A 17,606-nucleotide genomic window follows, 5' to 3' on the forward strand; every position below is an offset into this window, starting at 1 on the left:
CCAAAAGGATTCGATTTTTTTACTTTATTTGAAATTACTATATTTTTTGGAATATATAGGGTGCGCATGCACCTGAGAGCACAAAGTGTGGGTCATATGTTTGATTAACTGTTGTGCAATTCCTTTATGCTGGAAAGGTTGATTGTCCTAGGATTGCACATCAAAATACTACTCTCTGTTCACTCTGATATGTAGGACACACTAGATTTCATGAGACAAGGTTCGACGAAGAATTACTTTGTTCCTATATGGCTTACATGACACTAACACTGTTATCACCATATTTGTTTCAAAATAGTAGTACTTATGATTTAGTGCCATCTATGTACTATCTCCTCCGTCTTGGCGCAGTGGTAAAAGCTGCTGCTTTGTGACCAGAAGGTTATGGGTCTAAGTCGTGGAAACAGCCTCTTGCAAAAATTGCAAGGAAAGACCGCGTACAATGACCTAATGTGGTCTGATCCCTCCCCGTACCCCGCGCAAAGCGGGAGCTTCATACACCGGGCTGCCCTTTATGTACTATCTCCTCCGGCAAAAAATAAAACTATGTACTACCTCCGAAGTCCTATGCACATCTCGATGACAAGAGAAATATAAGCCGTATTCATTGGAACGGTGGAAGTAATTAACATTATTAGATTCATATTAAATAAATACTTTCTGCCTTGTGCTCGATGACGCCATCTCTGACTGCCCTTTAGGTCGCCCATGATGTGGATGAGGAGCATCAGGACTTCTCCACCTTCTTGACGTCCTAGAATCGGATGTTCTCGAACTCGGAGCGGCAAGTTTGTACCGTTGCTTCATGGAAGTGCAGACCTCGACCTCAAGGTTTTGAGAGCATCCCAAGCCTCATTAGCGGTGTCCTTCATGGCCAGCGAGCGCAACATCGCCAGCAGCACGGCGCAGAGGATGGCGCCAAAAGCATAACCATAGTCATGGTAGTTGCCCACGCCATGCTCGACCACCTCACATTGGCCTTGACCCTGCAGGTGCACTCGCATGACGAGCGCCTAGTTGGAGTAATTCGTGTGGGTGAGAATGAGAGGCGGTGCCACCACGGAGCTCTGCCGGACCATGCGATCCATGACGCGGAGCTCGCCGCCATTGTGCCGCTGCCGTTGGTGACATGCGCCCTTGGTCTAGTCCGTGGGTCCTCCACCATCTTCTTTGCCAGCTTCGCCGCCTTGGCCTCCCCGTCGACCTGATATTCTTCTAGAATCCCTCTAGAGCAGAACACTACCTGGCCACATATGCAGCTAACAGCCAGAACATGCTCTCTATATTGCCTAGCAGCATCTCACCTTGCACGCCGGCTGAACTAACCATATGATCCTAACTAACTACATGCAGATACGAATGTATCAAGATTAAAAAGAACTAACACAAACCATATCATCCTTTGGATTTACTTAATTTTTTTTTCAAATGCGGGACTTGCCCCACCCTCTGCATCAAAATGATGCACACATCTTTTTTTTATTAAAAGTCCCAAGTTGGATTTACTTACTACTACACACTAACATCTGCATTACGTGATTACGTGTAGGTAATATATCCCAAGAAATTATCACGCGGATTAGAAACAAAACCATCACAGGCACCTCATCCACAACAAGTACCCTTCCATCTAAACAAAAACAATTATTCTTCTTCTAAACTATTCCTCTTTGTCAGCTCCTCAAAGCATGTTCTTCCACTACTAGTTGATGGGTTACTCACCGCAGTGTAATGAACATCGTTTTTTTCTGCTGGCAAATCATCTTGGACACGCTCTTTGGGTGCTCGAAGGCATTCAAGTGCCAACTCTACCTGTCTCATGGTTGGTCGTTCTTCTCCTGTCAATTTTATGCACGATGCAGCTAGTCTTGCTACTTCTTCTACCTCACCACCTCCCTCCTCCATAACTTGTGGATCTAGTATGTGAAGCAGACCCCCTTGTGTAATTAGTGCGAGAAATTGTACCACAAGTCCATCTCCTTTTGAAGACCTATATGTAACTGGCATTTTTCTAGTAAGTAGCTCGACAAGAATGACTCCAAAACTATAGACGTCACTGAACTCTGTTAGCCGTCCCGTGTAATAGTACATTGGGTCCAAATACCCAATAGTTCCTTGCACTGCTGTTGATAACCCCGTTTGATCTATAGGAACATACCTTGATGCTCCAAAGTCAGCCACCTTTGCTGTTAGGGCATCGTCAAGAAGTATATTAGAAGACTTGATATCTCTATGTATTATGGGGATTGAAACAGCAGAATGAAGATATGCAAGAGCTTTTCCTATTTCACTTGCAATCCTTAGTCTGTCTTCCCAAGGCATTGGTCTTAGTGGTTCCTTGTGAAGATGATCGTGGAGGGTTCCATTTGAAATGAACTCATACGCAAGCAAAGGGACTTGTGTCTCGAGGCAACAACCAAAAAGTTTCACAACATTCCGATGGTTAATTTGTGAGAGTATAGCAACCTCGTTTAAGAACTCATCAATTTCTCTTTTGACGACAATCTTTGACTTCTTGATGGCCACAACATGTAAATCCGACAAAATACCTTTGTAAACAATGCCATGGCTTCCACCTCCAAGTTCACGGGTTTGATCAAAATTGTTGGTTGCCTTCTCTAGTTCCTCCAAAGGAATGATCATCCTCTCTGCGACATCTGACCTATGGGATACCAGTTGTTGCAACAGTTGCCCACGATTTTGATGGAAGAAATTTTGTTTCATTCTTGTTGCCTTGCGCCTCTTGAGCTTGCGCATTATTAAGAATGACATACCAAAAATCAAAAGTATAAGGCATGGCACACATACAGCAATTGATATACTGATAATTAAACCTGCAGAATGAAAAACAAAATAGTTACATCTGTATCATTATTATTTACTAGGAATAGATATGTATGCAGGATGACACAACATATATATTTACACTCATTTTCCGTCCTATATATATATACATAAATATATATATATAATATTGCACCATACATTACCTATCTAGCTATATACTTTTTTGGGGAGGATCCTATACAGATATATAACTAGGTAATTACTTCGGAACAAGAAAACTTCAAAAAGTGAGCGATGACTATTTCTAAAAAAGACAATCGTTCCACTTTACAGAACTGGGAAATTTATTAGGGCAAGTTGTAACATAAAATCTAGTGCATGAATATTGTTTTGATATGCCACTACGACAAACAAGTAGACTCTCCGCTCGAGCGGAGAACGGCACATGGGCAGGAGATGAGAAGCAGTAGTGGAGGACACACTGCTGATGGAGGGCGGACGTTGAGGTTGCTGGATTTGGACTCCAATTCGCTCACTTCCCCACCTGAGTGTGAAGAGCGAGGAGTCCTACCTAGAGAGGAACGAGGAGGCGGTGACGATGACGATAGATTTCGACTGCATCATCTCTTGCAATAGGTAATTCCTCTGCAATTCGTGTTTTTTTCTGTCTAGCTTGACATTGTTTGCTAGGGTTTGACTGGCAAAGGCGAAAGAATCCTTGGTTTCCTCACACTGATTTTGGGTTCAGATTGACAGATAAGTGCGCGGCCAATGTCTTAATTATTATGTGATGTGATACTGCAAAAATTGTTGCTTGATAATGTGAAGACATAAAATGATTTTGTCCAGAATAAAGAGAAAGAGCAGAGCTAAGAAGTTAACAAGGAGATCTTATTATGATGAATCAAGATTAAATGAAGATTATCAGTTTCTGTCGGATATGTGTTTTGAAGATGTCCATCGGTTCAGGAAAGTACTCTTAAACTATAATTATGTTCATCAAAGGGACTGGGAATATTTTGAAGATGTACATCAAGTTATGATATACATGGTGTTCAAATATTTTGTATGTGCGCACAATCTATGTTTTCCACCATTATGATGCCCAATTTTTTAAAAAACATATCGTATATTGTGGTAGAAATACATCAAGCCCGCATGTCTATACGTGTTAATGGCCTGCAACGTTCTTGGGCTAGGTGCAACACTACATTAGACTAAAACCTGGGGTCAACTGCAACTAGTGTTTTGATTATGTGTCCTGTACAATGAGTGCACCAAACATTAGTGTTATGTACAATTTCCTCGGTGCGGACGAGCGATGGGCTATGGAAGGCGAATGTGTTTTGTGTGAGAGGGAGTGGCTTGTGGTGGTCCTGGGCAGATAAGGATAATGAGAGAGGGAAAATATAGATGGGTGAGATGAGCGGATCTGCTTGTGGTGTGTCCATTTTGAGCATTTCTTTGCCTAGAGCTAGATGACACAGGGCAAAGGCAAGTTAGCCTAGTGTCATTGCCTAAAACAATTGGCAAATATTTTGACCATATTTTAAACCCTAGAGAAAATTCTTAGAAAATGTATAATGCAAATCTAATGCCATGTCATAGATACGACATTAGTTCCCTCCCGTGTGCCATGATTTCACTCGAAGCGGGCCATGTTTGAACTAAATGTCAACTTTTGCTAGTCCAAATTTTTCAAAAATCATTTTTTGATTAACAATGTGTTTAGTTTTACTTTTCTAGCCACTCAAAACACATTTTTTTTGTTTTCTTAGCCCCGAAACGGTTTTTAAGCACCTGCTAGATGCACATCTGCAATGGTACGAAACATATGCACAAAGGTAAAAGAACACTTCCGTACTACATTCACATACTTGATGTGCGTGCTAGCTTTCTAGGATGCATGGTATTTTGTACGGCATCCTATTGATTTTGCTAGAAAAGGGCAAGATTTGAATTAAGCGTCAACTTTCGCTTGTTTCAAATTATTTGCAAAAAAATCTTTTACGTCCACATGGAAAAATTACAAACATGAAACAGGGAAATTATTCCGAATAAACCTTCACAAAATGAGCTACCTCCTACTTAATTATATTGCTTTTAGGGCAAACAAGTTAGGTCATGACCTTCAACAGGGCATAGTTTACTAGAATGAGCCCATGTTGCGCACATATATAGGGCTTTGGACGGAAAGCAATGTTGACTTTAAGAGTTTTCATTTCGTAGCAACGAAAAATCCATTTTTCATTTTGTTAGCATCGAAATGGGGTTTTTTCATGAAACTGCTACAAGAAACAAAATCTGCAATGGTACTAAACCTACGCTCAAAAATAGTTTGCCGGAACAAATCCATGTTGCGCACATACATGTGTAATGTGTCTTGGGACAACAAACAATGTTGGCTTTAAGAGTTTTCGTTTTCTAGCAAGAAAAAAATTATTTTTGAACTTTTCCAGCGCCGAAACGGGATTTTTTGTGTGTGAAGAAGCTACAAGCAAGAGGTTTTAAAGTATCGAGATAAGTCAGTATGTTTTTCCGTCAACAACAGTATCTTATCGAAGGATCGTATCGTAGTATCACAATACAATGAGATTTCTATTATTCAAAATATAATCTATTTATGTGTTAAAATAAAACAGTTGCCTAGCATATATTTATAGAAAAACATAGTGCTATGTCATATTGCTCTCGTAAGGGAATGGTATATCATATTCTAGACTTGAACCATGCAGCCCAACACCAGATGAGGGACGGAGAGGCAAAAAATAGTATGTTTTATCCATAACAAGAAACCAGTAAAGTGATTACATGCTTATAAGTCTCGGTGATGTTAGCAGGTTAACTAATTTTTAAATTAATTTTAACTGATGTGTGGGTATCACCTCTCGTAGAAGTATCGTGATACTACCGATTTGAGGCATGGTATTGCATACCGACAATGATACCACCCAATTAGGATACACATTGTGATATGTATCGTTTCAGCTCGGTAGGATCTTAGTATCTTGCTACGAAACGTCCACACAAAAATGGGAGAGCACTTTCATACTACGGTTTACATACCCTGATGCGTGCCTAGATTTTTGGGAATTCATGGTATTTTATATGCTATCGACAGGAAGCGGGCCAGATTTAAACTTAACGTCGGATTTCGCTTGTTTTAGTTTTTTTTTTTTTTTTGCAAAAATCAAATTTGGATCCACAACATGTTATTTTACCACAGATGCCATGTCTGTTTCATGCGGTTTCTTGCTGTGTGCCTCCCAGCACCCGTTCATGCGAAAAGTCATCCCAACGTGTCCCTATTTGAGCTCAGCTCACTCAAAAAAATCAAAAAAAAAAGAGGGAGAACCTTTGTGAGGCATCATTTTAGACGACCTAGTTGGGAGAAAAAATTATAAACTTGAAATACGGCAGTTATTCTGAAAAAAATCTTCACAAAATGTGCTACCTACTATGAAGTTCTATGAATTTTAGGGCAAACGGACTAGATCATGACCTTCGATATGGCAGAGTTTGCCGGAAGGAGCCCATGTGGCGCACATACCTGAGGCTTGGGATGGAAGCATGTTGGATTTAAGATTTTTCCTTTTCTATCAACGAAAAAATAATTTTTCATTTTCCCAACACCAAAACAAGGAAATTTTATGAAGCTGATACAAGAAGCGCAATTTGCGTACTGTGTGCGCTAGCTTTCATGAAATTCATGATATTTTGTATGATGTCCTGCCGATTTCGCAGGAAGCGGGCCAGATTTAAACTAAGCATCAACCTTCTAATTTTTTTGCAAAAAGTTATTTTTAAGATACGGCGAAGATTTTATGTGGTTCTGCATGAGTGGGAGGAAAAAGATAAACACCGAAACCTAGTGCCTAGTGTAAATATTAGCACTAGGCAAAGCCATTTTCCAAGTGTTAAAGTAAGGACACTAGGAAAAAAGTTATCTTTGCCGAGTATCCGTTAGTTGGCACTCGGTAAATAGTAACCCGTCAAGTATGCTGTCAAACGGAGATGAGGGGTCACTTGTTCCATGTCTTTGCTAGGTGATCTGAAGACATGTTTGTAATTTTCATTACTTTTAGATCTATTTGTACTACTATTGATGATTATTAATAGATGGGTGGAATTTTCGTTAAAAAAAAAAGAGCACCTTTGCCTAGTGTCAACATTTGGCACTCGGCAAAGTCTTTATTTGCGATCCTTAAAATTAGAGACTTGAAGACGAAACCACTGAGGTCTAATTCTGTGATTTATGCAGTATAGTCGAGTGCAAAATAGAGTAATGTTTACGAGAGTAGGGGTACCTGTGCGTGCGTTTATGGACTTGACGCATCCACCGGGCGTGGTGTGGTTGCCCTGCGTTCCTGGCGGGCACCGGCAGTGGAACGACCCCTCCGTATTGGTGCATTCAGCGAAGCACCCATAGTCCAGCTGCCGCGCGCACTCGTCAATATCCATGCATCCGTGGGCGAGGTAGGGGTTCCCCGCGTATCCGTCCTGGCATCTGCACGAGTAGCCTCGATCTCTCCCCTTGTCGATCCACACGCTGTGCACGCTGGCGCAGACGCCGTCGTCCTTGCCCGCCGTGTTGTGGGGGCACGCCCAGTCCAGGATCACCGGCACCGTCTCAACCCCAAGCCCCAGCGCCAGATTGAAGGCCCGCCTGGTGTTGAGCCACCCAGTCTCGGTGATGAGCACGTGCACAGGCAGCAGCTCAAGGATGCCGTGCGGAAGGTCGTCGTCGTCGGCGCTCGGGGGCAGCCGCTTGAGCTCCACGTCGTAGTACGCGCGGTCGTCCGCGAAGACGATGGCCGCGCTGCAGCACCCCACGCCCGAGCAGGTCGAGCCGTCCTTGCTGTCGCCGGCGCCGTAGATATTGCTGTCGTGTTTGTTGGTGTCGTGGGCGGAGCACAGGGAGACACAGCCGGTGACGGCGCTCTCGCTCTTGTTCCTGTACATCGTCGCCTGCACGTTGCAGCCTACGGCGACGAATTCGTTCACGCCGGCCGAGGTAGCCAGGGCGTACGGCCCGTGCTCCTTGAGCACGGCGCCCCAGGCGACGAACTCGTCGGAGCTGTTCACCTTCATGGCGTGGCTCTGCCCGATGATGCGCACGGTGCCCTTCTCCAGGGAGATGTCGACGATCTCCAGGTGGCCCTCGGTGGTCAGCTCGGGGGGCTCCACTGTGCCGTTGCAGGTGAGATTGAACCCCGGCATGTAGCAGCGGGGTGGCCCCATGCCGAATGGGTACGGCACGCTCACGTTGCCGCACCTCGTCTTGCAGCCCGGCACCCCGATCGTCGCCGACGCCCACGCCACAGATACCACCATTCCTGCAATGCATACCCAGGTGATGATCACCACGGCGGACGGCGGCATGGGTCAGTTTTAATCGGTACGGTATACTCGCCTACTTACTTACTGCATGTGCTTGTTGTCTGTATGTTTCTCTGTCTGACTGCTATATATGTTACTGCAACCAAGAGCTGTATATATAATCCATTCATTTCATACGGTCTTATCAGTTGTTAAACATACACACAGACTACACGCGCTGCAACCAATGAGTAGTTTTGTTTTGTTTCAGTGCACTGCTTTTGCTTAGTGGAGTCTGCCTAACTCTACGGTCATTGTTTAATTAGTGTACTTTCTTTATACCGGATTACTTGTCTTTAGATTTTTCAAGATTCGTATAGATCATCTTCCCATTGAAATACGTCTAGATCACTTATTTCCAAACAGAGGGAAGGGGCTAGTGGTGCCGGGTAAACAAATTTCAAAGATCCAGCTACCTTAAAGTACAAGCTATGTATGGTCGGAATCAGATTTGGTGCACATTAGGCACCAGTGCTCCCGGGTTTTTTTAAAGAAAATATACATCTACATTATTTAAAAAATATCATATTTATTACATAAATACGTACACATGTCCTAAATACTCGTGTGCAGTTTTGGTAGAAATTATATTTTATTTTGAGTTACATGGAAAAAAATTGTGGCTACATATAGGGGTAGATATTTGTCAGAAATTTATCTTTTTTACATAGCTCAAAATACAACATATCTTTCTCCAAAATTCCCACTGCACCTTAAGAATGTTTATAAGGATTTGCTAGTTCTCAGCTAGCGGAGAACTATAATCACACCAATGTTTATATGTATGTAATTACAATTTTTTGAAATCTAAAAAAATATGGTTTTCAAAAATTATGAGCACTGGTGCGTTCATGTGTCAAAGTCACTTTTCGCGTATGATCATCCTATGATGACCACTGATTGTGCTCTACTTTCGCGATGGATCGAACAACTTAGGTTGTTTAAATCAACCAACACCTAGCTATCTAGCGATCTGACTTTTAAATGAAGGTTCTTTGTACTAATATAAGCAGTGATTTTTGTCAATCACGTGAGGCCTAATATGCTGGCATTAAAATAAGCAGCGTTGCTTTAATAGTCATCATGAGGAAACAGCTAAGTATATATTCTACGAATGCATATTCGCTATGACACTATGGACACATAACGAAAAACTCTCGTCACAAAAATCAGGCGACCATAGTTATCCTGCTAATCTATACTTTGTTTGCACCAAATATTTTCACCAAACATGCGCACCATCGACCGGTTGATGCTACCCACACACGCATTTACATTACCATGCTCGTGGATCTCATGTTGAGTTACTTTCAAGTCATCCGTCATTAGTTACTAATTACAGGAAGAAACTCCCGTGGAACTTTTGTGCTCAAAAGTTTTTCTTGTAGACCGAGGGAAATAACGCGTTTGCCCTTTTCTTTTGCAAACAATATAACCAAATGACTAGGGGTTTTTTCAACGCCTCATGGATAGCGGTTTCTTCAGCGCCTATGAGTGGACCAACTACTGGTGCTTTTCTTCTCCGACGACGGCGAGAGATGTGTGTGCTTGGTAGTTGCGGTGGTGGCCGGCGGTATAACTATTTGTATTCTCCATGTGTTTAGTTGCTTGTACGTGTATCAACTCTGTATTATTTTTATGTTTATGAATACAAGTAATGTATGCCCACGGGCTTACATCGTAAAAAAAAAAGATAACCAAATGAACCACAATGACATTACTCCCTCCGTTTCATGGTATTACAACCAATTAAGTTGCACAGGGTGTTTCTTTGCTTTCCAAATGTTATTTTGCATGAATCTCAATGCATACCAAACGTTGAAAGCAAATTAGTAAAGTTAATCAGTCATGGCACCACAGGATTGGGCCTCTATGCCGAGGGCCGTCAATATGCTATAATTTATCAAGATGCTCAGCATATGAGGTCATAAGCCTAAGCCTACAAAAAAAAAATCCCGGCAAACAAAAACACTCGACCTATAGACCATGTGTTGAGCATTTTCTAGATACGGCTCTTGGCATATACCCTCCCGCCACGTGTCACCCATAACCCTCGTTGATAGGGATTTGAAGGCGTAAGGTTGTATGTCGAGTGCCACGTCACACTCGCTTAGCAGACAACAAATGGTCAGTGTTTTCCGAGCGTGACGCACGGCATACAAAAATATATATTTAAATATAATTTTTTGGTGACTTTATTTCATAGGGCCCATTTGAAACGCCCACTTCGACTCCACCGGCCAAGTCCTTGTGATACCATGGCATAGGTCTCAATGATGTGCTCATATTTGGTATAAAGGTGCATCTTGGATTGACAAACAATGTTGTTAAAGGGAGTTTCTATTTCCTTTTTAAAAAATTATTTTTATTTTCTATGTGTTAGAAATGGGGTATTTCGTGAATCAAGCACAAAGAATATGGTGCAAAGTGACTTCACTCTAATTTTCACTAAAATTAGACCACATTTGATTGATAGATTTCAGCTTTTATGAATTTTCAAGCTCTCTCGCTACTTTCGCTCTTTTATTTAACTTGCTAGTGATTTATATGGAAAAAAACGGGTCAAACTTAAACTACAAGTGGGTTATATGTAGTGGACTAGTGGCATAACCCCCTGTTGTTGGTTGAAGGTAGCTCAGGTCCGTGGCTCGAAGTTGTGAGATGTCTGGTGTACAAGTTCAATTTACTGAGTACATTTTAATTCTTTCGTTCAGAAATAAGTAATTTAGACTTGTTTAGATTCGCATACATTCACATCTAAAACACATAAGAATCATGCGACTTACTTCCAGACGGAATGAGTATTGGGAAAATCTATACGGCGACGCCGCACTGCTCACCCTCCCGTGCGGCGGGTGTCAGCATTAAAAAACGCATCGCTGCCCTTAATGGACGATTACATCTCTTCAAAAGGAATCGCACTCGGTTCCACTTGCACCTTATCCCCTCACGGTTGTTCTCAGCCACACAAATATCTCTCTTTGAAACTACTGTAGAAAGCAGCGCCGGGAGTTCACTGCCGCACGCGCGCGCATGCATCAGCCAGGGAGGCCGCCGAGCACAGGCTGCCGAGGAGGTCATCGCGGCGCCGGCATCGAGCATAAAGCAGCGGGGAGACCGCAATCACTGCCGGGCACGGAGCAGCGGCGGAGGCTGCTGTCATCGCGGAGCACGGCCGCCCGAGGAGGCCGTCGTGGTGTCGCCATCGAGCATGGATCAGCAGGGGAGATCGTTGTCGCCGCCGAGCATGGAGCAGTGGGGGAGACAGCCGCCACCGAGCACGGAGCAGCGTGGGAGGCCGCCGACCACGGGCAGCTGGGAAGGCACCCGCCGAGCATGGAGCAGCGGGGGAGACCGCCGCCGACGAGCACGGTCAGCACGGAAGGAGCCCACCGACATCGAGCCACGGCCGCGGGGAATCCTCGACTTTATGGGGCAACCATGAATCGCTCAACGGCGAGAGTGCACTAATGACGGAGTAGGGGTTGGGGCTGACAGCGGAGGAGCTCCACGGGTCTGGACGGCGCAAGGATAGCTGATGGCAGCGGCGCTCCATGGCGGGTTAATTAATCGGGCAATTAGGCTTTATTAACCTGGCAATTAGGAATATGGCAATCATGGAGCCTAATTATTATGGCAGTTATTAAAATTTAACCTGGCAGGCATGCCTAATTAATCAGGAAACCAGGAACTAATATGTGTCAATTATTAAAATTTAACCTGGCAGCCAAGCCTAATTAATCAGGAAACCAAATTTAACCTGGCAGCCAGGCCTAATTAATCAGAAACCAGGGGCTAATTTTGCAATTGATAATCCGGCATTATGGCTAATTTATCTGGCAATTTGTAGTCTCTACTCCATAATGGACATGCAAAAAGTCACGGATGACATGCACATGCATTACTATTCTACTGTAGCTCATATGTACTTCGAGAAGTTATTTACTATTGAGCAGCAACTAACAAGCTTGCGTGCCACTCGGAAGAGAATGCTCCGGCCATGGGACCGTTGTTGGGACTAATTACGTGGGCTGCAACGCTTTTTTCTCCTTTTTGAACGCGCTCGCACGACAGCGGTACAACGGTTGGCAGCCGCCGCACGAACTCAAAACTATGCGGCGCCGCTAGGTAGTATTGTCCATGAGTATTTGTGTTCCATAAGGCTCATTTGACTGCTAGCTAATTATGTGAAGTCTAAACCGATATGGACACTTCTCTAGCTTGAAAATAGAAACGAAAACGGACTCAGATTCATTGATCGGCAAGTTTGGATTTTGCATCTATAATTTGGATTCCTCTACCTAGTTCACCCTCACCAGAATCGTTCCACCGCCCGGGTGTAGGTTTCTGCCCGCCGGCCACGACTCGACGTACGTACGTGGTCCTCGCCCCCCTCCGCAGGCCGTCGCCGGTCGTTATCCCCTACTGCGCCCGCCGTCCTCCCCTGCATCCTCCGTCGTCAAGCGTTTCTTTCCCGGCCGTCGTCCCCCCGTGCAGCCGCCAGCGTCCTTCCCTGCACCCGAACCGTACCCGGCTCCCTGGCCGTCGTTCTCCTCTGCGTCCCCCATCCACCGTCAAGCGCTCTTTCCCCGATCCCTAGCAGCAGCAGTATGATGAGCACGTACGGCCTCTTCCTTGATTCGTCCTTTTTGTTTAGTTTCACCGTGTGCGATCGAATTCCTTGTGAGGGGAATCAACATGATACTGATCGATATCTCATCTCAAGTATATAACAAAGAGCAATATATTGTGCACAGTTTACATCACAGTGACCTCTCTCAAGTTGTCATCGTCGAGAATGTAGATATAAATTATCCTACGTACTGATACTGCATCTGCTCCTTCAGGCCCGAGGAACATGACGGGGGTACTGCTCAGCCACCATCAGCACAAACGATGCAAGAACTAGCCGATTCATTATCAGAGCAGCTACTTGATGACACAGAAACGCAAATATCGATGCATGGTGAGATCGAGAAACGAGCAAAGAACAGCGCAATCTTCAGTCCCAAGCAGGCTCGGTTAGGCAGATCATACAGCCAGATGTTGCAGGACGAGGAAGAAGGCATGATTAAATACCGTCGCTTCTGGGAGGACACTTGGGGCAGCTCGTCTGGTTCCTTCGAAGACTACAGTAATCTACTTATCTGATTCATGATCTTCTTTTCTTCTTACTCTATTATTATTATTATGTCTAAAGCAGATTACACACTTGTAGCTTGCTCAAGCGTACCTTGATTTCTGTTGTCTGTACTTAACAAGGGGATCTCGTTTGTCAGTTTTTTATTTCTATCCTGAATTAAGAGACATGACAAAGAGCTAATCAGTTATATCTTCAACTTTGTTTGGTTGCAGCGTTCGTTAGTCCCATGATTTATACATATGGAGCCATCCCAACACATGCTAGCCTCAGCAGTTGCTTGCAGATCTTCTCCATCGAAGTCATGGAGAACGAATATTGGAGAATCAGGTGGCCGGTGGAGGTGTATGGCTTTATTGCAGCTCGAGACACTGTAGATTACAACCGCAATCTTATGTTCAGCCGCACAAGGGATGACCCCCAAATTCTCACTCCTCAGGTATTTTCTTCTACTTCTTCGTTCTTCCTAATTCTTTTGTTGGTACTGATATAGCCTAATCTGCTATTGCTCTATGCACCTGCGTATCTTTTACATACTAAGGCATATCCCTCATCCAGACTTGGCCTGTATCTGTAGACACAGGCCTTGCCCGGTGGTGGTCACATTGTCTAAATGTGAAGAGAAACTGACTTGAGGGTGGTAAATTATTATTTTTTGGATGTAGTCAACTAATTTCTACCAAATGATGCTTGCAGGATCCATTTTTGCAGTTGACTGGCCCGTGTCGCGCAATTTGGTTGATCGACCCTGTCGACTTTGAAATTCAATTAAAAGTGAAGGGCGCAATAGAGTCTGAAGATGAAACATTCATGGCTCGACGGTTTGCGTATGGACATGGTTTTGGACAGTCCGGTCATCTTGTCCGTCGTTGTTGGGAGGGTAATTTTTGCACACTAGAGATCACCTCTGTGCTCCTTTGTAGCACGGTTGCAGCAACTATCATCTCTGCTGACATTATTAAAGGGTCATGGCCTGATGATTCTCGAGGTCGTGTGGTTTCCCGAACTGCTGGCGTAGATAAGGATTTTGTGCTGCTTGATTCCGGAGATGCACCAATGCATGTGGATACAGATGGTCAGATTAACCTTCAAAGGGGTGTTGTGTGTGTGCGGCGTGCCGGAATGCTCACGGTTTCTATAGAAGCCTACTCGAAGGACAAGATGACCGCAGCAGCTCATGCTGAATTCAGGCCCAAAGATTCCCTCACTAGTATCGGTACTTGCAACCTTGGCTTCTGCACGGTGATGTTCATCGTCGGTTGGTCCCTCGCAGCAACAAAGTTTGAGCTGAAGTATGTTGGCAACTGAATAGCCAGTTTGGCCTCTATATGTTAGGTGTTTCCAGTAGACTGTTGAAGATGTCAATACTGTTTATGTATCAATTAACGAGTCATGTTAGGTCAAGTATACAAACTGTTTAGGAGTTTGGAAATTCACCGCCTCGGGTTAGTGAGGTGCATCTAATTGAAGGAGGGCAGGATGCCGTAACTTGGAAATTCACCGCCTCGGAGGTGTACTCGGCAGCCTCGGCATATAAGGCTCAACTAGAGAGTTCTCCGTTCTACCCCATGCTGGCGTTGGTTTGGAAAAATTGCGCTCCCCCATAGTGCAAGTTGTTCGCTTGTCTTACCCTTCAAGATCGTGTTTGGAATGTGGATCATCTTCAACGCCGTGAGTGGCCAGATTGTTGTCCTTGCCAACTTTGCAAAAATAGTCATAATCCACGGTTCACCTCCTATTCAAGTGTCAATGCTCTCTTAGGATTTCGAACATCCTTATCTCTTTGCTTGAGATATCCTCTGTGGACACAGCGCTATGGCCGGTCTTCTATTCGGTCCAAGAGTGGTAGGAGTCTTTCATCTTCGTCGACGGGGTTTGGAGAAAATCCTTGGCATCTCTCATCATGCTCACCTCTTGAACGATTTTGAATGAGCGGAACGCAAGAGTATTTTGAAATATCTCCCCATTCCCACCATCATCACCTCGAAAATTAATGTCGAGCCTAGCTACTTTGCGGAGTAGAGCGGAGGCAAAACATTTGAGTTCAATTATGTCGCGATAGTGGACCTTTATAATCCGAGATTCTATGTTTGTTTCTAACTTTGACGAAAAAAAATTAATTAATGAGACGAGACAAACTTTTGCCTCACTTTCAAAAAAATAAAAATTTGAAGTCTGCAAACCAGCTTATCAAACCATTTTCGCTCCATGTTGCTGAACTTGCTCGGTTCAGTTAGCCACCATACTTGTAGTGCCCTGTCAATGGTGGGTGTCGTGATTGGTATGTGAAGCGAGGAGCAACACGCGTGCCACACCTCCCGCGCCACCACACATTGCAGCAGTTACACTGTTTATGCATCTGGTATGCTATGCACGAAGTGATCTGCGTACTTCGTATATAAAATTCAAAAACTGCATCTATTTGAAAACGTGTCTCGGTTGATAGCGAACAAACGAACACATGGAGAAACTTTGCACTAGGCAGGCAAGGATTGCGAGTGTACTTTGATTAATCCAAAACCTGAGAGTTGTGTTCTTTGCATCAGGCATTTCAGGATATTTTATTTAGCAAATGTTTAGGATAAACTTTATCTTCAAGATTGCATCTGGTTTGCTATGCGAGATGTGATCTGTGTACTTGGTATATAAGTATGTGTCTCGGTTGATAGCGAAACAAACCAACACTTGTAGAAACTTTTTTTTTTAAACGGGGGCAAAAGCTTTGCTCCAATCTATTGATTAAGAAGGAGTTTTACATGATAGAATCATGCGAATACAACGAAAGCTTTGTAGGCTCGATGCCTTGGACGTCAGAACCCCACCCTTTTGTTGGAGATATGCCCAAGAGGCAATAATAAAGTGGTTATTATAATATCTTTGTGTTTATGATAAATGTTTGCATACCATGCTATAATTGTATTAACCGAAACATTGATACATGTCTGTTATGTAAACAACAAGGAGTCCCTAGTAAGCCTCTTGTATAACTAGTTTGTTGATTAATAGATGATTATGGTTTCGTGATCATGAACATTGGATGTTATTAGTAACAAGGTTATGTCATTAGTTGAATGATATAATGGACACACACCCAAATAAGTGTAGCATAAGATCAAGTCATTAAGTTCAATTTGCTATAAGCTTTCGATACATAGTTACCTAGTCCTTCGACCATGAGATCATGTAAATTACTTACACCGGAAGGATGCTTTGATTACATCAAACGCCATTGCGTAAATGAGTGGTTATAAAGATGGGATTAAGTATTCGGAAAGTGTGAGTTGAGGCATGTGGATCAACAGTGGGATTTGTCCATCCCGATGACGGATAGATACACTCTGGGCCCTCTCGGTGGAACATCGTCTGATTAGCTTGCAAACATGTGATTAGATCACAAGAGATGACATACCACGGTACGAGTAAAGAGTACTTGTCGGTGACAAGGTTGAACAAGGTATGGAGATACCGATGATCGAACCTCGGACAAGTAAAGTATCGCGTGACAAAGGGAATCGGTATCGTGTGTAAATGGTTCAATCGATCACTAAGTTATCGTTGAATATGTGGGAGCCATTATGGATCTCCAGATCCCGCTATTGGTTATTGCTCGGAGAAGAGTCTCGACCATGTCTGCATAGTTCACGAACCGTAGGGTGACGCGCTTAAGGTTCGATGTCGCATAAGTAGATTCGAAATATGAGATGGAGTCCAAAGTTTTTGTTCGGAGTCTCGGATAGGATCCAGGACATCACTAGGAGGTCCGGAATGGTCCGGAGAATAAGATTCATATATAGGAAGTCATTTTCCGGGGTTCGGGAAAGTTCCGGTGTTTTGACCGGAGCTTCTAGAATGTTCTAGAAGGGTCACCAATGGGCCCACCACCCCGGGAGGGACCACATAGGTGCCACATGGCATGGTGGGTCCTGCCCACTATGACATGTGGGCCCAGGCCGGCCCCCCTTGGAGATAAGATCTATCTCTAGTTTAAATTGTTTAAATTTAGAGATAGAATCTATCTCTAAAAATTAAAAGGTTTAATTTAGAGATAAAGGGGAACACTTGGGGGAGGGGTTTCCCCCCCCCCCCCCCCCCTTCATGCGCCGGCCAAGGGGAGGGTGGGCCCTAGGGGAAACCCTAGGCCGACCCCTCCACCTATATAAAGAGGGGATGGGGTGGCCGACCAAAGGCCCCCTTCATCCAACCCTAGCCGCCCCCCTCTCTTCCTCCTCCATACGATGCTCAGGCTTAGGCGAAGCCCTGCAGTATTTCTTCTCCACCACCACCACCACGTCGTCGTGCT

General features: G+C 44.0%; 1 protein-coding gene across 1 annotated transcript; it reads right to left on the minus strand.

Annotated features, from left to right (window-relative positions):
• Positions 1 to 1,644: 1,644 nt before the first annotated feature.
• LOC124652035 (wall-associated receptor kinase 2-like) lies at positions 1,645 to 8,169 on the minus strand. The gene is made up of 2 exons (XM_047191061.1): positions 7,095 to 8,169; positions 1,645 to 2,834 (listed from the first exon to the last, which is right to left on the minus strand). Exons 1-2 carry the CDS (start codon positions 8,167 to 8,169, stop codon positions 1,645 to 1,647), a joined length of 2,265 nt encoding a protein of 754 aa, XP_047047017.1.
• Positions 8,170 to 17,606: the final 9,437 nt, after the last annotated feature.

The sequence above is a fragment of the Lolium rigidum genome, chromosome 1, assembly GCF_022539505.1.
Source record: "Lolium rigidum isolate FL_2022 chromosome 1, APGP_CSIRO_Lrig_0.1, whole genome shotgun sequence".
Taxonomy (NCBI): Eukaryota; Viridiplantae; Streptophyta; class Magnoliopsida; order Poales; family Poaceae; genus Lolium; species Lolium rigidum.